The 22,210-nt window shown below is 35.7% G+C and overlaps 1 protein-coding gene across 20 annotated transcripts in view; it reads left to right on the top strand.

The window, feature by feature from the left end:
* LOC106876387 (LIM domain-binding protein 2) overlaps positions 1 to 22,210 on the top strand; it is a 160,990-nt gene that overhangs the window by 40,573 nt on the left and 98,207 nt on the right. For 11 of the 20 annotated variants that reach the window (XM_089363094.1, XM_089363096.1, XM_089363092.1 and 8 more), the window contains exons 2-3: positions 6,462 to 6,554; positions 11,881 to 11,991. In XM_089363094.1, the coding sequence (XP_089219220.1) occupies positions 6,472 to 6,554; positions 11,881 to 11,991 (194 nt within the window). In that variant the 5' untranslated portion in view covers positions 6,462 to 6,471. The remainder of the gene's footprint in view (positions 1 to 6,461; positions 6,555 to 11,880; positions 11,992 to 22,210) is intronic. The other 9 variants (XM_089363100.1, XM_089363106.1, XM_089363105.1 and 6 more) reach the window with 1 other exon arrangement.

Raw genomic sequence — 22,210 nt, 5'->3', positions numbered from 1 at the left:
TTTGCTGATGCAAATGTTTGTCTTTTAAGCTTGATGCCCCTTCTGTCACCAAACCTCACATGTTTCTAAGTAAGGTTATATTGCCTCTAGTCTTCTGAAACTAAACAGAAAAGTGATCAAGCATGTTTTGAAAGAAGATTGCAAATGAATGACATGACACCACTTTTATAACAGCGATGTTTATTAATAATTGTGCAATGACAAGACATGGAGTCATAAATACACACACATGCGCACTCAAACAAATCAACCCCAGTACAGTAATCTCTCAACTATCGCGGGTGTTATGTTCCAAAACCCCCGCAATAGGTGAAAATCTATGGAGTAGAAACAGTACTGTACTGTATATTTTTATTTATTATTTTTATAATTTGTATATATTCATTTTATTATAAATGCAGAACAACACCACAGAGGAATCGACGTAAGCTTAAATAATAAACTGCAATATGGCAAGGGATTACCGTACTTTTTTTGAAGCCTGGTACTTATTTTATCAATCTCTTTTGCTGAAATGTTAAGTTACAAGGACATAAACACACTAACATTGGTTGTCAAGTGGTGGTGGAGGACAATCACTGACACAAAGACACACGTACATAGATATTTATAATGATATACATACAATGGGCTTCTTTCAGTTTCCATCTTCTGCATTGTACACACCAGATAGGTTTGAAACAGTTTTTTTTTAATGATTTTATTTTTAATGCTGTGAATTTTTTTTTTATGCAAATCAAAACATGTATATTATTTCTAGACAATATGTGAATATAGAGATTATTAGTAAGAAAGAAAAAAAAAATGTTTTCTTTAATCAAACTTAGATTTAATGATCAATTAACTGGTTAACAGAAATATTTACTAGTTCATACTGTAATACAGTAATATTAACCGAAGACACATGGCTTAGTGGTTAGGGTATTCGGCTCACGACTGTAAGATCATGAGTTCAATTCCCGGCCATGTGTTGTGCCCTTGAGCAAGACTCTTTATTTCACATTGCTCCAGTCCACTCAGCTGGCAAAAATGAGTAATACCTGTATTTCAAAGGGCCAGCCTTATCACATTCTGTGCCATGCCAAACCTCCCTGAGAACTACATTAAGGGTACACGTGTCTGTGGAATGCTCAGTCACTTACACGCTAATTTCATGAGCAGGCTACTCCATTGATCAGATCAACTGGAACCCTCATCATCATAACTGACGCAGTGCCGGTTATTATATTAACCATTTAAAACACAGACGCAAGTCATTTTTTGTTTTCTGTTTTTCTTCTAGCTTTTATTTCTTTATACTGTTAGTTGCGATCATGCTGTTCTGTCTGATTGGATGCAACCATGCTGGATATTGTATCAAATTATATTAATTTATCTTTCAAGTAATTTTGTTAAATATGTACGTGTTTCATCATCCATTCCACTGCATGTGTTAAATCAGTTTTTGGTTAATTCTTGTGTACTGCTGGGCTGTTGGACATACTTTATTTTAACTTCATTCTGCTTCACTACACAACACACAGTCTCCTCTCTCTCTCTCTTTCTTTCTCTCTTTCTCTCTCCCTCTCTCTTTCTCTCTCTCTCATTTTAATGAGCAAATCATAGTTATATAATGAATAGCATTGATGCTTAATATACCATGAAAAGAAGTTCTAAAAATTTGTCTCAGACCGACAGGCTCATGAGGTCAGAGCTTATCTGGATTTTCAAGCTATTTATGTAAATGAATGTACAAGACTCCCTCCTGAACGAGGCACCAGTCCAGTCCAGTCCATTGCAGTGTTAGCTCTCTTTCCCACTCCTCTGGCCAGCTGCTGCTGTTGTTTTCAGTTGAATGACTGGGAACAACATGAAATGTAATGCCTTATTTAATGACACAACATGCCACCTAGTCCAAGAATTGAACTCGTGACCTAACAATCTCTAAGTTACATGCTTTGACTTCATTCACTATACTTTTGAGATATTGAAAATGTAACAGTGTGTTAGACCCTCAATTAAAATGGTGAATATTACTCTAACATTATCCAACTGTCTTAGTTTTCAATGCATGGTCTCCAATCAAATAATTTTGCTAGCAAAAAGAAATATATATATATATATATATATATATATTTCATTGTAAACAATTAGAGCTTTCTCTCTTCCCCATTCGAAAAACAAAAATGACAGAAATTTTGCTAGACAATTACCACAAGTTAATGACTTTCTAGTAATTTTACTTTAAAAATACTTTCGTGATTGAATTCCTAACGAGCTGACTTGTCTTATTGGGGTGAGAAAGTAATTTTATTTACTGAATATTAAAATAACCTATTTTTCCAAATGTTGTTTTGTTGCTTAAAAGTAATGAACGTATAAATTCTAAAATAAACTGAATCTGTATAACTTAAATTTTGCAATTAAAATATTAATCCCATGTCTATAAAGGAAAATATTTAAACCCCTTTGTTATGAACCCTCGGAGACTGCACCTGATTCATTGGTAACAAATTCCTTGTTTTAAATGAGGGATTCTCAAGCATTTTTCGTCTATGGACCCCCATAACCATTCAATGTTTAAAAACTAGTTTTATAGATATTTCTTCCAAAATTCCTATTTTGTTTTTCACACATTAACTTGTGTAGGTTAAACAATGTAAAATGTTAGAGAAAGAAATCTGTTTCTTGCAATACATACCAATACATTTATTTAAAGCAAAATTTTTTCAGGGGCCCTCAAAAAACTATTTTGGGTCCACAATTTATTATTTTGTTGCGTGGATCCCCAAAAAATTTATATGGACCCCGGCTGAGAACCAGTTTTAAACCTTTCAGCATTCTAATTAATGTCAAGTATAAAGCTTATTTATTCACATTGTTAATTATTCCATGCATTATTCCTGTAGCTGTGAGATTTCAATGATGTGATTCTCTTTATTCTCTCTTTTACTCTTTTACTTGTTTCAGTCATTTGACTGTGGCCATGCTGGAGCACCACCTTTAGTCGAGCAAATCGACCCCAGGGCCTATTCTTTGTAAGCCTAGTACTTATTCTATCGGCCTCTTTTGCCGAACTGCTAAGTTATGGGGACGTAAACACACCAGCATCGGTTGTCAAGCGATGTTGGGGGGACAAACACACACACACACACATATATATATACATACACGACGGGCTTCTTTCAGTTTCCTTCTACCAAATCCACTCACAAGGCTTTGGTCAACCCGATGCTATATTAGAAGACGCCCAAAGTGCATCGCAGTGGGACTGAACCCGGAACCATGTGGTTGGTAAGCAAGCTACTTAAGCTACTTACCACACAGCCACTCCTGCACCTATTATTGTTAATTATTCCATGCATTATCCTATAGCTGTGAGATTTCAATGATGTGATTGTATATTTTTAGAATGACATTGCAAGGTAGGTGTGAGAAGGCTGGATCTGGCCAATTTGAACACAAAATACATAGAATATATGGTTCAGATATGATCAGTTTAAACACTGAAGGTTTAAAGTGATCTAAATTAAAACTTACCATCAAAATTTTGTGTTAAGTTTTGTACTAAGTACCAGCTTAATATTGTTAAACCTTTAGGATTTAAGCCAGCCAGATCTGGCTTCTTGCACCTACCCTACAATGTCATTCTAAAAACAAACAACCACATCATCATAACCTTGAAGCTATGAGATAACGCATGATTAAAATAAAACAATGTGAATCAGTAAACATTACATTTGAGAGAGAAGTCTGAATGCTTAAGGGTTAAAGTTATTTTACTAAATTCTTTATTATTTTCGAAATTAATTGAATCAAAGACAGCATATTTCAACAGAAATATGGTAACAAAAGGGTTAAATATTTACATCTCTACATCTTTTGATTGATTTGATCTTCAGTTTCTTAAAAGATGAGGTTAACCCTTCGGCATTTAGATTATTCTCTCAAATGTACTGCTTATTTATTCAGATGAATTGTCTTGGAACTACAAGATTTTGATAGGATTGTTTTATTTTGAGAATATCATTGTAGGATAGGAGTGAGAGGCCAGATCTGTCCAACTTGAATGTAAAGCAGACAGAATATTTTTTGGCCTGATATGGCTGCTTTAAATGCTAAAGTGTTAATAGTCCTCAATTTTTTTTTTTTTTAAATCTTGTTAACAACAACTCGTGTATTGTAAAAGATGATAGTTGCCGGTAACAGAAAAGAAAGTGTCTTGGGTTGGTTGATGACGAGATGGTAATTGTATTTAAAGGTAGAACCACCAAGGAAAGCTTAAGTAGTACTTAGATTGGATTTAAAGATATTGGACCTCATAGGTGGTGGAATATTGGGCTACAATGCATAGGTGGTTACTTATATTGCAATCTCTATCACTCTGCAGCACTCCTGCTTAAAGAAATAATGATAATGATGACGAAGTCAATGGCAACGGCCACAATTGTATTGATTATTATACAAAGAAACCTGAGAAAAAAAATAATAATAAAAAATCTGTTGGTAGTCATGGTTATTGGTGTTGTTACTTTTGTTTAACACCAGGTCAGTCTGGAAATGGGTAAAAAGTATGATCAAAAGTATTCTTGCTGTGATTATACTTATTTTTTCTTTTTCTTTTTTTTTTTTGCATAATATACCTAAGGCTGCAAAAGTCATTGTATCCTTCATAGTAAGCCAAGGGTGTTATTTGAGTGGGTTTTTCACTGCTATTTCTAAAAGGTCAAGTGACTGCATAGAAATTCTCTTGTTGGCTTGTGTATGTATACTGTTGGTTTGTGTATTAGATGTTGTTGATCCAGCAAGCCAATCTGTGATCAATGGTTTTCTAGCTGTGAGCATCACATCTTTCTATGTAGGCACAAAGTATCTAGGACTACATCTTCTCCCGTCTCATTACTTTTTGAAAAACAGTAAGATGTGATTTAATGAAGATTTGATTGCTATTTTCATTAGGTTGAGTGACTGTAGAGGTTTGTTGGTGACATAAACAATGATGATGATGACAATGATGATTGTCAACCACAGCAGTTTTTTTTCTTTTTTTCTCTCTTCACCTCCGTCCCCATTTCTTTTCAGGTGCAAATTTCATTTATTCTATGAATTTGATCTGCCAATATGACACATTTGGTAGTTGGTGCATTGATTTTTTTTACTGATTGGGCATGAGGCTAACTTTGGCAAGGGATGAACAGATAAGCCAGCCCCGGTTATACTGCTATTACCAAGGGAGAAAAGAGACAGTCAATCTTGGTGGGATTTTGAACTCTGAATATAGAGACAGGAGATTAAATACTGCTAGTGATTAAGTCTTGCGCTACATTTTTGTTGTGACGCTATTAGCTGTAGGTTAAGAGTAAGCAAGAGAGACAAACAGACAGAGAAAATCAGATTAAGATACAAAAAAAATTTGCTTTCGTTTGTTTAGGTATGAAGTCAGCATTCTGTAGTATGAAAGGAACAATTAATTCAACCCCAAAGTATATTGCAAGTACTTTCTTTTATTGAGCCTGGAGGGGTCTAATAAAATTCTTTTATTGAGCCTGGAGGGGTGTAATAAAATGCTAAGGTTTGGTTGGACTTAAAATGAGACTAAGCACTGCAAAGCCTTTAGAATTGTACACTATAACTGCTAGCTTGTTACCCTTTGGAAAAGGGAACATATTAGTCTTAATTAACCATGTTCTGAAATCTCCTCCCCACCTAAGAATGCCCCCTGGTTCTCGTATTTTAAAAGGATTCAAATTTAAATTAAAAAACTTTTCATTGTAATTTTACATTAGAAATATTTTAAGTTATATTCCAAACACTAATGATTTCTTATTCAGACACAAGGTCTCAAATTTGGGAAAAAGGAACTGTTAATTATAGAAATCCCAGTACTTAACTGGTACTTTATTTTATCAACCCAGAAATAGGAAAGGCAAAGTTGATGTCAGCAAGATTTGATCTTTGAACATAAAGAACCAAAACAGACACTGCGTGGCACTTTGTTAAAAAAATTACCAACTTAACAATAAAAAGTTATTTTACTAAACCTCTTCAAATTCTTAATTATTTTCTAAATTAATCAAAACACTAAGATGGTGTATTTCTTTAAAAATATTACCACAAAAGGATTAATGGTTTAAGAGTAATAAGTGGAAAATAGAATTGGTACAATGGTAGTCAAAACACCTTTGTAGTATATTTAATTTTAACATTTTAATTATCAAATCCTACCACAGTCAGATTTTGTCTTTCATCCCCATGTAAGTTCAATGAAATACTAGTTGGCTGTTAGTTGAATTAACTATACAGTTCTCCCTCAAAATGCTTGACCTTGTGCCAATATAGAAATAAAGAAATCACTACTAATAAGTCAGCTGTAACATTGGTTTTTTCACACTTTGAGCCTTTTATGTTTCTTTGTGAATTATGATTTACATGGTATAATCTGCATTTGCCTTTAGGTGTCCTATTTCTAAATATATACATAGGCCTCATGAAATGCAGTCCTCACGATCAAGACATGTCGAAGGATGCAGTATTTCAGATGTGTCCAACCCATACCAGCACAACTCCGATAAACCGTATGTAAAGCCAATGATGAAATCTGAAGTTTTTAGTTCAGTTATTCCCCCTTAGCTATGGTCCCACGTATCTAAAAAAATAAAAGTTAAATGTAAGGTTGTGAGGTTAACACTATGTAAATAGCTCTAAAACCTTGAGTATATGTGGGTGGTGGGGGTGTCTCCTAAGACCTAGCATGGCAGGTCTTAGGACATGAAGCAAATGAGATAAAAGTTTTTGCCTGGATAGTGATCCAGTCTATTGTCGATAACATTTCTATATGATCCTTGTATTTATTGTTGGCAGCTTGCAATGGTGTAGAGTAAAATGTTCTGCTCAGAAACATCAAAACGCTAGCATTGAATTTGAAACTAATTTCTGTTCAGACAGTTCAATGCCTTGTTCTTTCGAGTACTCTACTTCTACAAAGTTTTGCCTGTGTTACAATAACTATATACATGCCTGTATACAGACACACAGTGGAAGCTAGATGGTCAAATAGTTAAGTTATTATTAGACTATTTGCACATAGCATGCAAGCTGATCTGTTGCAAACATTTTGTTAGGGTGTCTGGGCACTTTATTCTATATTGCATCAGTTCACTCAGCTGTAAGGGTGGAGGTAGTTAGATTATACAGGAATGTTACCTGCTATCAACTGCTGTCCTATAAAAAGATAAAGGATGAAGATCCTTCCATCTGCTCCGCTGCTTCACACAATGAAACCGGAGCCAAGTATCCCCCCCCCCCGGAACTCTCCTAAACTTAACAGGTCTTTTACATTGTATGTTGTATTACATCATAGCATGGTCAAATGGTTAAGGTGTTCATTTTGCAATCACAAGGTTCCAGGTTCGATCCTATTGTTTAGAATCTTGGAAAAGCATTGGTGACCATTGCCTCAGATTGACCCATCCTTTGTGTGTGAAATTGGGGGTTGGAGGGGGCAGAAACAGTTTAGACGCCCATCGGGTGGATTATACCTGTAATTCAAAGGTCCTGTTCTTGTCATACACACCGTCATGTTCATTCTACCTGAAGATTACATTAAGAATACAGATGTTCTAAATACTCAGCCACTTATGCATAAATAGAGTTAGTAGGTAAATTAACTGAACCACTGAATAGTCATCGTCAAAAGCAACTACATGCTCCAGCATGGTCTTAGCTGTGTTAGTGTAACAAGCTTACAGCATACACACATACACATACAAAACACACATACAAGCATGCACATTATGATATATACTAATATATATGCATTAATCTTGCATCAGTCAAATGGCCACAGTAGGATTTGAACCCCCAAAAATAAGGAGTTGGAACAAATATTTACAAGGCATCCAATGCAGCATTCTTATAGTTCTGCCATTCTACTGTCCTTGAATGGCACCTTTTTTTTCTATTGACCCTTGCTTGAAAGGATGAAAGAAAGGCAAAATGAACCTGACTGCGGTCTAAACTAAAGAATGCAGAGAAAAGAAAAAAGTATTGCAAAGCATTCTATCCGATGTGCTCATATAAAGTAGTGGAGATTTGTTCATATAAATTAGAGAAGCTCTATTCATACAAAGTAGAAGGAATCTGTTGATAAAGAGTAGATATGTATTCATATAAAGCAGAGTTCTATTGGTATAGATTAGAGGAGATGTATTCACATGCAGTAGAGGAATTGAATGCATGTAAAGTAGAAGAGGAGTGTTCATATAAAGTTGAAGAAATGTATTGATATAGAGTAGAGTAGAGGAGATGTAATTCATATAAAGTAGAGGTGTGTATCTGTATAAAGTAGTGGAGATGTATTCATATAAATGAAGTGTCAAATTGCCAGTGTTATTAAAGCATCGGATAGAATGCTTTGCAATACATTTTTCTTTTCTCTGCATTCTTTAGTTTAGACCACAGTCAGGTTCATTTTGCCTTTCATCCTTTCAAGCAAGGGCCAATAGAAAAAAAAAGTGCCATTCAAGGACAGTAGAATGGCAGAACTATAAGAATGCTGCATTGGATGCCATGTAATATTTGTTCCAAATCCTACTGTGGCCTTTTGATTGATAACCTTAACCCTGTCAGACCGTATTCCTGCTATATCGAGAATAGGTTAAATGGCATCTTTGCCAGCTCCCCAGTAAAGCGGTAATGGATGACACATGTAGAAAAAGATACAGCCAATTCTGTCCATTAATTTGCCTGCAACCGTTACGCCGGAGCTGTATATGCAACTATTATTTTTTTTCTCAGGAACCAAGTAGAGGGTAAAGTTAGACACAGAGGGCCAGGGTTGATAAGCTCAATATATCAGTATGACATCATAACATGATACTTTGGATGGTTTTTGCAGCGATCATTTTGGAGCAAGCATTTGAGGTAGATTTAAGGATAACATTCTCCCATCAGCCTGAAAGGGTCTTGGTCATGGGGCACTGCCTTCTCTCCTGACCAAAAGATAAAAAAAGAAGTGCATCTTGTCTAAGGTTTGACTCTTTAGTATTCATGATGCTGATGTTATCAGATGTGTTGATGTGTACATATATTGTAGTCATGAATCTTGTCTAAGACTTAATCCTTTAGTATTCATGATACTAATGGAATTATTTGCGTTGATGTATTCATATGAAGTAGAGAGGTGTGTCTTTAAGTAACATTTAATTCTTTGATTCTTGTAATTCTTAATAATGGTGTTTACATATAGTGTGTCTTGTTCAACCATCTATTTAATTATTCCTGATAACTAATGATGTCACCAAGGGTCAGGTTAATTTATAGCAAGTAAATGAATTTAGCTGGTTTAAATACTAAAACAGTTAATTAATGTGAATGAGAAGAATTTGTGCCAGAACAAACAGTTACACAGACAATAAATATCAAAGTGTCTTTCATCATACATTTATAACCCAGTCGCAACTGACTTCCAAGAGACAAAATAGAATAGTGTAAATCAGGTTCTAAATGTCTGACAAAAGACTTTGATGATACTTTTATAGTATATAATACTATAAATGCGAATATCACAATATCGTTAGCAGCAGCAGCATCCTCATCATTATCATCATTGTTTTAATGTCCACTTTTCCACATTTGCATGGGTCAGACGGAACTTGTTGAGGCAGGTCTTCCTGTTGCCAACCCTCACCTGTTTCCAAGCGAGGTAATACTTCCCATGGCCAGATGTTTTCCATGGAAGACTGAAAATAAACAATACCACTTGTATGGCAGTGATGTTGATGTACAACTATCAAGTGATGTCAGGATAAGGGCACTCACACCCTGGCTTATTCCAGTTTCTGTCTACCAAATCAATTGACAAGGCATTGAGCTATAGTAGAAGGCACAGTAAGATTGAACCCAAGACCGCATAGTTGGGAAGCAAGCTTCTAAACCACATGGCCACACTTGTATGTTATGTTATAAATGTTTAACATGACTCAGACAATGATGCAAATCATATAATACAGTGTGTAGAAGCATTATGGCATTTCATATGTTAACAGAATGGACTCATCAAAATCCTATATTAACTAGAATTTTGTTCACCTTTCAGTGACAGCAACTAGTTATTATGGTGTTATTGGTAAGGTGACAGGCTAGAATAATCATTAGCATGCTAGGTAAAATGCTTAGCAGTATTTCTTCTGTCTTTACGTTCTAAGTTCAAATTCCGTGGAGGTCAACCTTGCCTTTCATCCTTTCAGGGTCAATAAATTAAGTACCAGTGAAACACTGGGGTCGATGTAATTGACTAGTCCTCTCCCCACAAATTTCAGGCCTTGTGCCTTTAGTAGAAAGGATTATGGTGTTATTGGAAGATAGAATTATTCCAATGATGCTGAATGAAGGATTGAATATAAAAGCATTTTGTCTGATGTTCTGATAATTCTACCAATCCACCGCAGTTGATAATAATTCTTTCTATTATAGGCACAAGGTTTGAAATTTTGGGGAGGGGGTTAGTCAATCACATTGACCCCCAGTGCTCAACTGTTACTTATTCTTTTGACCTCAAAAGGGTGAAGAGTTAAGTTGATCATGGTAGGGTTTGAACTCTGGTCATACATAAATGCTGCTAAGTATTTTGTCCAGCATGCTAATGACTCTGCCAGCTGCCTTACCTCTGTTTATAATGATGATGATGATGATATTTGGGATAGAAACAAATTCACAAATAGTGAGAGAGAGGGTTGTGGTCAATAAGATTGAGTTGAGTCTTTCATTGGTACTTATTTTATCAAGGGAAATAGAATGAAAAATCAAGTCAACTTGAGTAAGATTTGAACTCAGAACATAACAAGATGTTAATAATTGTAATTTATTGAAAGAAAAAAAAATATTCTGTCCAAAATTTCGTTGTGTTGATTTGGAATATTGTTTCTACCAAAAGTGGGATATAGCATCATGTATATAATGTACTGTAATTATAAAGGTGATGAACTGGTAGAATCGTTAGCACACCAGGCAAGATGCTTAGCAGTATTTCATCTCTCTTTATGTTCTAGGTTCAAACACCACTGAGCTCAACTTTGCCTTTCACCCTTTGGGGAGGGGTTGATAAGATAAGCACCAGTTGAGCACCGGGATCAATGTAATCAACTTATCCCTTCTCCTGAAATTGCCAACACAAATATTATAGTACACATGTTTGTAGCCTAGTGGATAAAGATGTTTTTTATTCTTAGTTTAGAAACAAAGGTCCCTAGTTCAAATCCACTCTGGTACTATATATATATCTTGGAAAATAAGACACTTAATGATAAAAAATTGTATTTTATATTTTTACCTTAAATTGCATAAACAAATTTTTTCTTTTTCTTTTGAAGTAGTGGATCTTGAAGCACATAAGGCTATAAATAATATCATGTAAATATTGGGATGAAAAACACTTTTGGATAGAGGAAGTGAAAGGTTTCCTGTGATAGAACACCTGTCATGTCTACAAGTGATGTGGATTCATGACCCATGGGCAGCCTTCAAATTTTTCTGTCCAAAGGGTTTTTCAACCCCATATTTACATGCTATAAGACAGCAAGATGGCAAAATCATTAGCTCACTGGGCAAAGTGCTCAGCAACATGTTATCTGTCTTTACATTCTGAGTTCAAATTTTGCCAAGGTTGGCTTTTTGCTTTTCATCCTTTTGGGGGTCTATAAAATAAGTACCAGTTGAGCGCTGGGGTCAATGTAATCAACTTGCTCCCACCCTCAAAATTGCTAGCCTTGTGTCAAAATTTGAAAACAATATGTTTAAGTGTACTTCAAGAATTATCTATTTTTCTTTCAAAAGTTTTAAAAAATTCTTATTCCGTCACCATTTAAAAAAAATTTTATCTCTGAATAATTCTTTCAATTTCAGGTGTTGTTTTGAGAAATCTGTAAAACTGAAGTTGGAGGGCGTAAACTTCGCACCAAACGGTATGCCTGTGCAACCCATACCGGCTCCCTTGGACAGGGAGCATGGGATTGCGTAAGTACCTGTTTTATCATTCTATCATTGATGCTGGCTATTTGGTAATTTGTTGTTAAATTGTCTGAATGTTTAGGGTGCTGGTTTATTATGTAATAGCATGTATCATCACAAGGTAAAAATAGCTGTCATTATTAAATGTACTGAATTACTCTGTACATAGTCAGCAGTTCAAATCTTACTACAAACAAAATAAAGCTCACATCTTCTTCCCTGTTATATCTGCTATAGTTTTACTTCTCTGACCAAAACAGATTCCACTTCTACTTTATGATTGAGTGGTCACCAGTAGGAGGAGGTATTCATCTATAAAAAAAGAAAAACACATACACACATACCAACCAACCAACAATGAACCACCACCCCCACTATTTTTTTTATTATTATTATTATTATTATTATTATTATTATTATTTATTTATTTATTTAATGTGGCAAGCTGACAGAATCATTAGCATGTCAGGTGAAACGCTTAGCAGTATATTTCATTCTGAGTTCAAATTTCGCTAAGATTGACTTTGCCGTTGATCCTTGGGGTGGGGGGTGGGGTCGATGAAATAAGTACCAGTGAAACACTGGGGTCAATGAAATCGACTAATTCCCTCCCCCAAAATTTCAGGCCTTTTGCCTATAGTAGAAAGGATTATTATTATTATTATTATTTAGAACCCACTTTTCCATGCTTGCATAGACCAAACAGAATTGGTTTGAGGTTGATTTTCTATGGCCCAGTGCCTTTCCTGTCACTCAATCTCAACCTGTTTCCAAGCAATATCATATTTCCTCTTTAGCCAGACATGTTTACATGGAAGACTGGTAACAAGCACCATCACTTGTACACTGTTGATGGCCGTTTACAACCATCATGTCAAGACAAGTGTACATACAAACACATACACAGAAATATATACAGTATGCATGTATATGTATATATTTTAACAGTCAATTGTCCATGAAGCAGGGAAAAAAATACACTTCAAAGAGAGAACTTGAGTGGTTGTAATTTTATATTGTACATGTAAGAAAAACATGTAAGATATGTCGGATCTATTTTAAAACGGGGGCACCAGTTTTCATTTATGTTTTATGTAGTGTTTTTGGTACCGAAAGACTTTCAAACTTCGTATACTTATCTATTTTGTGTTATAGAACAGAAAAAAAATTTTGTATTCGAATTTATTTCATGTAAAAAATTGTCTTATTTTGATAATTTCTACTAATCACTGACGTCTATTCAGTTGAAAACAGTTAGCGCTGTAACGGTGTATATCGTATTAATCCCCTAACCCTAACCAGACTGTTAACCGTAACCCTAACCCTAAAACTAACCCTAACTCTAAAATTGTTACACACATAGATACGCACAGCATAATTTATTATATAAACAATATATGCGTATAAATTACGATTAAACCGGATGAAATATGTCACAGGGAATAACATTTTTATGACCGCCCAGCAGTAACTCTATTCAGCTGAATAGACGTCAGTGATAGGTTGAAATTACAGAAATACGACAACTTTAACATGGAATAACTTGCGAATTCCTTTTTTTTGTTAAGAGTAAAAGATGTTTTATATGACACATTCTATCAGTGTCCCAAGTTTCAAAGTGTTTCGTTAAGAAAATACTCGTGCCCCCGTTTTAAAATAGATCCGATATGTCTGATGAGAAATTCTTCAGACAGAATCAAATAATGCAAAATTTACATTTTTACACATATATATACATGCTCCCCACCCACACACACACGCATGCATACATACAGGATCAATTCCAGGTGAAGAATTAGTAGAACTGTTAGAGTGTCGGGCAAGATGCCTTGCAGTGTCTGTTCTGGTTCTTTGGATTCTGACAGCAAAGCCTTCCACGGCACTGATACCAAGTTGTATGAGCCCCGAGTCATCATCCTTTCCCTTCAATAAACATTACTGGCGTGGAGAGGGAAGACTCTTATACAGGCTTATATATTGACCTACAGATGCCAGGTCAACATTGGCCAACAAGGCTACACACACAAACACACACAGAGTCATCATAGCCATGAAAAACATAACTTATATTCATTTATTCATTTTTATTTTTTTAAATTATTTTGAATAATGATGATTTTTCTAATATGACCACAAGGCTGCAAACCATTTTAACATTTTAACATTCAGATTACTGTCAAATGTAAAGCATAATTTATTCACAGTGTTTTGAATTAATCATGTATTATCTCGTAACTTCAAGATTTCAATGATATAATTGTTTATTTTTAGAATGACATTGTAGGGTGGGTGTGAGAGGCCAGATTTGGCCACTTCGAGCGTAAAACAGCTATAATATTTTGGGCTAGATATGGCTGGTTTAAATGTTAAAGAGTTAAGGTGAAGTTGAATCAATTATATTCACCCCAGTACTTGACTGGCAATTATTTTATCATCTCTTGGTAACGTGAGAAATTAATTCTAACCTAACTTCTGTTTGATTTGAACTCAGCTGTACTCCAGAGTGATGCAATGAAAAACACAAGGAATTTTATCAATGCTACCAATTCACTGCCCTTATTTTAGACTTGTTCCTCACAGTAAAATAGTTTATTTCATTTTGCAAACTAACTTTATGTATAGAAGGCGCATGGCTCAGTGGTTAGAGCATTGTGCTCCCAATCTCAAGGGAGTGAGTTCGATTCCCAGACCGGGCTGTGTGTTGTGTTCTCGACCAAGAAACTTTATTTCACTCAACTGTAGAAACAAGTTGCGATGTCACAGGTGCCAAGGTGTATCGGCCTTTGCCTTTCCCTTGGATAACACTGGTGGCGTGGAGAGGGGAAGACTGGTCTGCATGGACAACTGCTGGTCTTCCATAAACAACCTTGCCTGGATTTATACTTCAGAGGGTAACTTTCTAGGTTCAATCCCAGGGTCATTCATTACCAAAGGGGGTCTTTACTCTTTTTATATAAATATACATTCTTTTATTCTTCTACTTGTTTCAGTCATTTGGCTGTGGCCATGCTGGAGCACTGCCTTGATCCCACCCACCAGGACTTATTTCTTAAGCCTAGTATTTATTCTGTTCTTCTGCCAAACTGCTAAGTTACAAAGCTGTAAACACACCAACACTGGTTGTTAAGTGGTGTTGGGGGACATATATATATATATCCGAATGACATGTCAGTGTTTTCTTTGTATCATCTATCTGTATGTTTTGTCCCTTTCTTGTATCACCTAACTGTCTGGATGTTTTGCATTCTTGTCCCATTCTGTATTATATATATATATATATATGATGGGCTTCTTTCAGTTGTATCAGCCTTTGCTTTTCCCTTGGATAACATCAGTGGTGTGGAGAGGGGAGGCTGGTGTGTATGGCCGACTACTGGCCTTCCATAAACAACCTTGCCTGGACTTGTGCCTCGGAGGGTAACTTTCTAGGTGCAATCCCATGGTCAGTCATGACCGAAGGGAGTCTTCCATATATATATATATGGGGGTGCATCATCATCATCATTAATATTCAACTGTAACAAATAGATCATCCTACCTTTGTGAATATGAAAAAAATTGGATGTAAAACAACATACAAAGAAAACAAATTAAATTATAACATCTAAACATTGAGAGGAATTATAATTTCAGCTTATAACTTTATCGGTAATTTGGTATCAATAAAATAAAGTACACCTCAAGTAAGTACTGCTGTCTATTTAATCAGATTCACTGACTCAAGTTGAACAGACAGATCTTATGGTAGTAGTGGTTGTTATGGTTTAGGTTATGGTAGTGTTTGATCTTGTTCACTATGTACTGGAAAGCTTCCACCACTTTTGTCTATCCTGTAATGTTCATCCTGCTGTATGATGTGTGTGATTTCCATAGAGTTGTAGACTTCCAGCTAGCTAAATTTGTAGCCTGGCTCAATACTCAGTTGAACCCTTTTTCACTTACATATAGTAAAAACTAAAGACCCCCATTCGGTCATGAATGACCATGGGATTGCACTTAGAAAGTTTCCCCTCTGAGGCACAAGTCTGAACAAGGTTGTTTATGGAAGACCAGCAGTCACCCATGCACACCAGCCTTCCCTCTCCATGCCACTGATATTATCCAAGGGAAAAGCAAAGGCCAAAATAGCTTGAGATCAGTGATATCACAACTCATTTCTACAGCTGAGTGAACTGGAGCAACGTGAAATAGTGTCTTGCTCAAGAACACAACTCGCAGCCCGGTCCAGGAATCAAACTCACTACCTCACTTCTGAGCCATGTGCCTTCGCTATACACACAACTTAACTCAGAATTCACATTTGTAGCTACTGGCATTGGTTGAGAAGCTTGCCGTGTGGTCTCAGGTTCAATCCCACTGTATGACATCTTGGACAAATTTCTTTTACGCTAGGCCAACCAGGGCCTTGTGGGTGGATTCGGTGTGTGAGAATGGAAAGAAGCCCATCATATAGATGAATGTGTGTGTGTGTGTGTGTGTGTGTGGCCTTGTTTTGACATCATATGGTGGTTGTAAATGAGCATTTCCAGTCTTCCATGAATGGGTGAAGGTTGGTGATACATAATGCGTGTGGGTGTAGAAAATGTGCCTTGATAGATTCTGTCTGATCCATGCAAGCATGAAGAAAAGGGCCATTAAATGATGATGATGATAATAATGATGATCAACAGCAGCCAATAGACAAGAAGAGAGAGAGAGGGAAAGAGATTCATGCTCAACCTTTTGTACTGTCTCTGTGTAGTGTCTTTGATGTGCTACAAACAGACAATTCTCTAAGTATTTAGTGAGTTATTTTCATTTGTACATCATTAGTCCAATTAAGTGAATTATTCAACGTTGCCATTATGGAGCAGAGTAATTTTTATTTGTCGATGTATCAGTGTTGAAGTGCATGTTCTTTTTGCCTTACATCCTGGGCTGACTGACAGGCAAGCAGGACTGAACAATACATGAATATTGACCAGGTTGTTAACTTCAGCTTGCCTGAAGCTTATATCTTCTGCTGCACTTGGCCATTGGGTGAATAAATTAAAGCATCCACTTAATATTTGTCCCAAATAGTTTTACTAAAAGTAAAGGTCAAATTTTATTGAATAATGTCCCTTTCCCAACCACATGGTTCTAGGTTCAGTCCCGCTGTGTGGCACCTTGAGCATGTGTCTTCTACTTTAGCCTCAGACCGATCAAAGCCTTGTGAATGGATTTGGTTGACGGAAACTGAAAAAAAGCCCGTGTTTGTCCCCATCACCAATTCTTCACAACCGGTGTTGGTGTGTTTACGGTCCCCGTAACTTATCGGTTCGGCAAAAAAGACCAATAGAATAAATACCAAGCTTTTAAAAAAAACTAGCACTGGGATTGATACATTCGACTAAAAACTCTTCAGGGCGATGCTCCAGCATGGCCGCAGTCTAATAACTGAAACAAATAAATGATAAACCAAACAAGGACTTTTTAAATACTCCTGTATGTCAAAGCGTTCTTAAATTCGACATTAAGTTTTCTCTTAAAGTAAACACTAGTTGTCTCCCTTACTTCAATCGCCCATTATCTCTCCAAAGCTAAATTTAAGATGCACAGAAAAGCAAGCTTTCACTGTCTCCAGTCATTTTAATACATACATACAGGGTGTCCACAAAGTCTGGGTACATGGAGTAAATAAAATCATAACATAAACAATTAAATATAAGAAATAATAATTTCTTAAAGAATGTATTAATCCCAATGTACCCAGACTTTGTGGACACCCTGTACATACATACATACATACATACAGACAGATCTTATATTTTTGTCGTTTCTTTCAGTCTTTAGATTGCTGGTACGCTGGGGCACCGCGTTGAAGAGTTTTTAGTTGAACGAATCGACCTCAGTCCTAATCTTTTATTTATTTATTTGTTAAAACCTGATATTTACTCTATCCGTATCTTTTGTGGAACCGCTAAGTTACAGGCACGTAAACAAACCAACACCGATTTTCAAGCGGTAGTTGAGGAGGGCACACACACACATACACACAAATACATATATAAAGCAAGAAAAAAGTACACTCTCAAAGAGAATTTAAGTGGTTATATTTTTATATCGTTGAATAGTATATTTTTGTTCATGGTATATAACCAGTTAGAAATCTATTAGTTTCGCCTCTACTATCGCACTTGGCAATATTGACGACTCTTCAAACATGTTAGTCAAGAACCAATGTATTTCGTATCTTCTAATATGGTATGGTGTGATTTAACGGAAATTTGGCTGTTGTTTCTGGCAGAGCGACTTTCTCTTTTTCGCTCGATCCACCAGTCCACAAGTTTTTTCCCATAAGGTGACACTATAATTCTAAAGCTATAAAATTAATAAGGGTTTAATTGAATATCAGTTCTAAATTTGGCTTAGTCTACAGGAAATGTTATGGGTGAGAGAATGTTGTCCATTCCTTTGCGGTATTAGACTCTTATTTATTTAACCACTATGAAACCAGCGCCAGACAAAGTCCTCCACAAAATTGCTATTGCAAATTACTCTGAATTACCTCCCTTAGATCTGTCGCAACTGATATTAGGTGACATTTTGGTCTCTCTTCAGAATTAACTTTTTAGTATATTCCAGAAGTAAATAAAATATATTTCAGAATGTAAACGTTTTAGAAAATGTTCGGTTTTACAGACCTTTTCGACTGCGGAGATTCCGAATCTGTAAAAAAAAAATTTTTAATAATAATAATAATTTCAAAATTTATAATGTTTTCATTCGTAAGTTATAACGAATTTTATTGTTTATTAATTAAAAGCTATAATGATAATTTCGTTACTTATAACTTAATTATAAGTATTTATCATTAAGCATAACTCTTAGTTTAGTTTAGGCTGCGTTATGATGTATACATGATAAGACGCAGATATAGATTATAGTTTTTTGACCGTTACACATAAAAAAATGGTTTCATTAATATACAGAAATAAATTCAACAAGTTGAAAGAAACAAAAAGTAAAAGGAATTAAGTTTCTACATTAATTTATTATATACATATTTTTACATTTATAGAAATTTAGAAACAAAGCATTTCATCGTAGAGAATTTACGACTTAAAATTATCAATAACTAGTTTCTCATTCTAACTAATAAGGTTTCACGACAATTCAATATTGTCGGATTTGAGTATTGAACATGGCATATATATTTGCCTTATACTCAAAAGTGTGTGTCGTGGACTTGAGTAACATCCAACGAACACTGGAGATTTTGCCGAAAATCAGGGTTAACTACTCATACACGAATCATAGAACCGTAACCCCGTGAAAGATTTCTTCAACGAAGTTCATAATTCGTATATGGGCAGTAATTTTTAACCAATGAGAAATCAATAATTTCTCATGTTCGCGCAAACGAACTTACGTTCTCTCTCCGCCTCTATTTAGTTTGCTACAGCAGCTTCGTTATCATTTATGATTGAATGCCCGAGAGAGAGGTTTCACTACAACTGATAGAATAAATACCAGACTTAAAAATAAAGAAAAATCAGAAGTTTGGGGGTCGATTTGTTTGATTAAACCCTTCGAAGCGGTGCTCCAGCAAGGCCGCACTCCACTGACTGAAACAAGTAAAGAATATAAAAACTATATTTTCTCTGTTACGTGTTTAAGTCGTTAGACTGCGGCCATAATGGGGCACCACCTTGAAGAATTTTTAGTCGAATTAATCGATCCTAATGCAAGTCTGGTTGGGAAGCAAGCTTCATACCGCACAGTCACACCTGCGCCTATATACTCTACGTTTATATTTCTTAACGTCAATTCAATATCTTGTTTAAGCACCATTAAATAACCTGATGGCATTCTTATTTGGATATTGGCGATGAATTAATTAATCGATGGTTAATTTACCAAACATCATTCTTTGATGCGCTATATAAATACCTGCCTAGATTCAACCTAGGAATCAACCTAAGAATCTTCGTTTATAAACAAATGATGCACGCGTCATAGGTATACTGAATAACAACGTTGTTGATCTTAGTTTAGGAATAAAGTATGACAATATGTACTCATCATAAGGAACAAGACACCTGATGATGATCGGAGGACAAATTGTTTGATCGAAATTGAAAAACCTACTCAAACACTCGCTAGATGAAAAGTCCAGTCAAAAGTTAACGTAAGGGGAAGTAACCTGGCAAAACATGAATGTTTCTGTTCGAAATTTTTCACTCTACGTTTATTGGGTTGTGTTGCTTTGACATATTCTTACCGATGATGTGTGTGTGTAGATATACAAACACATACACACAAATAATGGTCAACCTGATGCTATCTCAGAAAATACTTGTTGATTGTGGAGCAAATATTTGAACCACACAACCATGTCTATTAACCTATCGTCTCTCAATGGTTAAGAAGTTCTCTTCCCAGCCATGTACATGGTTTTGGATTCTATCCCACAGCATGGTGCCTTGGACAAGTGTCTTCTACCGTAGCCCCAGACCGAGCGAAGTCTTATTAGTGGGTTTGGTTCATGGAAGTGTGCGTGTGTCTTTGTACTTGTTTACATTTGTGCGCACTTCTACGAAAGACGTGTCCATGTGAGCGGTGATGTTTATCGTCACTTCTCCTCTCAACAAATCGTCCACTTGCTTCACACCTTCAAAACTATTGGAATAAGTGAATCCCTTGCTTGGAAAAACAGGTGGCGACAGCAAGGGCATTAATGTTTTAACATACTTCATGACAAGAAATTCGAAAGAGCGTAGCATTATCAAGCTTCCTCCTTCACCACAAGGGAACGGCCATTCAAAATGTGATAATACTGGCAGTGCCCCCAGCATGGCCACAGCCTTTTGGCTAAAACACTCTCACATATTATACTACACACCCCTCAGTTGAGGTGTCTTGTGTTGCGAGTTACTTGGTGACCTTTGTGCAGGTTGTTCAGCAGACAAAATGCTTAGCCACGTTTTCTCAGTCTTTACTTTTCATCCTTTCGGGGTCGATAAATTAAGTACCAGTGAAATAAATACTGGGGTCCATGTAATCGGACCCCCCCTCCCGCTAAATTTTCAGGCCTTCTGCCTATAGTAGAAAGGATCATTATTATTATTATTATTATTATTGCACACTGGACAAAATGCTTTGTAGCATTTTCTCTGCCTTTATGTTCTAAGTTCAACAGCCAAGGTTGACTTTGCTTTTCATCTTTTTGGGATCAATGAAATAAGGACCAGTTGAGTATTAGGATCAATTTCAGGCCCTTGTGTCTATTGTAAAAAGGATTATTATTATTATTATTTTTTATCATCATCATCATCATCATCATCATCATCATAGTGACTATTTATTTCATTAGTATGTAATACTATTCAGTAAGTGAATGGCAGAGAATAGTCTCAGCTTTTCTAAAAGGGGTTTTGTCTCTAAATCAGTAACTGTGAGGTGATTTGACATTCACCTTCTCTCCCACCGAAAATAAATGATAACTAAAAAAACAAAAACACTTAAAATCATACACACAGTTCATATGTCCAAGACACAGTTTCTTGGTAGGCATTAATTTATCATTTGTCTTTTGTATGTTTGTTTCACTGCTTTCCTGTTTGTTTGTGTCTATTCTTCTTCCTTTCTTTCTCTCTCTCTCCCATTGTACCTTTCCTTTCTGTCTGCCTTTGTTTCAAATCTATACTTGCTTTCTAAATATGCTAAACCAATTATCATTAGATTTGGAATGTATTGTGTGTGTGTGTGCGTGCACGCGCGCGCACATGTGGTGTGGTGTGTTGGAAAATTAGACCAGCAATTTGTTTTGTTTTTTGGGGTTGTTTTTTTTTTTGCTTTCTTTTTATTTCATTTTCATTAATAATGATAATGATACCGCTACTAATACTACTAATAGTAGTATTAATAACAATAACATGAATAATCTATTAAAAAGAAAAACCAGCGTAGTTCTTTGAAACGGTGGACTTCTCTCACGTACTCATACTGTAGCAGTCACAAACAAAGAAAAAAATAGGAGCCCTGTTTTTTCAGGCTTTTTTTTTTTTTTTACTTTTACTTTATTTTTTACAGTTACAGGCACCCAACTACAATTAAATGGAGGTCTGCTGGGGATAAATAGATATTATTGCTAGGAATGGCCTCAAGTAAATCTAAAAATACTCTCCACACACACACACACATACACACAGTGCTAAGAATGATGATGGTGATCACTCTAATCCTTAGGTTTTCCAACTTT

Source organism: Octopus bimaculoides, chromosome 14, assembly GCF_046866305.1.
Source record: "Octopus bimaculoides isolate indiv1 chromosome 14, ASM4686630v1, whole genome shotgun sequence".
In the NCBI taxonomy this organism is placed as follows: domain Eukaryota; kingdom Metazoa; phylum Mollusca; class Cephalopoda; order Octopoda; family Octopodidae; genus Octopus; species Octopus bimaculoides.
The sequence above is the reverse complement of the archived record's forward strand: the minus strand, read 5'-3'. Positions and strand labels throughout refer to the sequence as shown.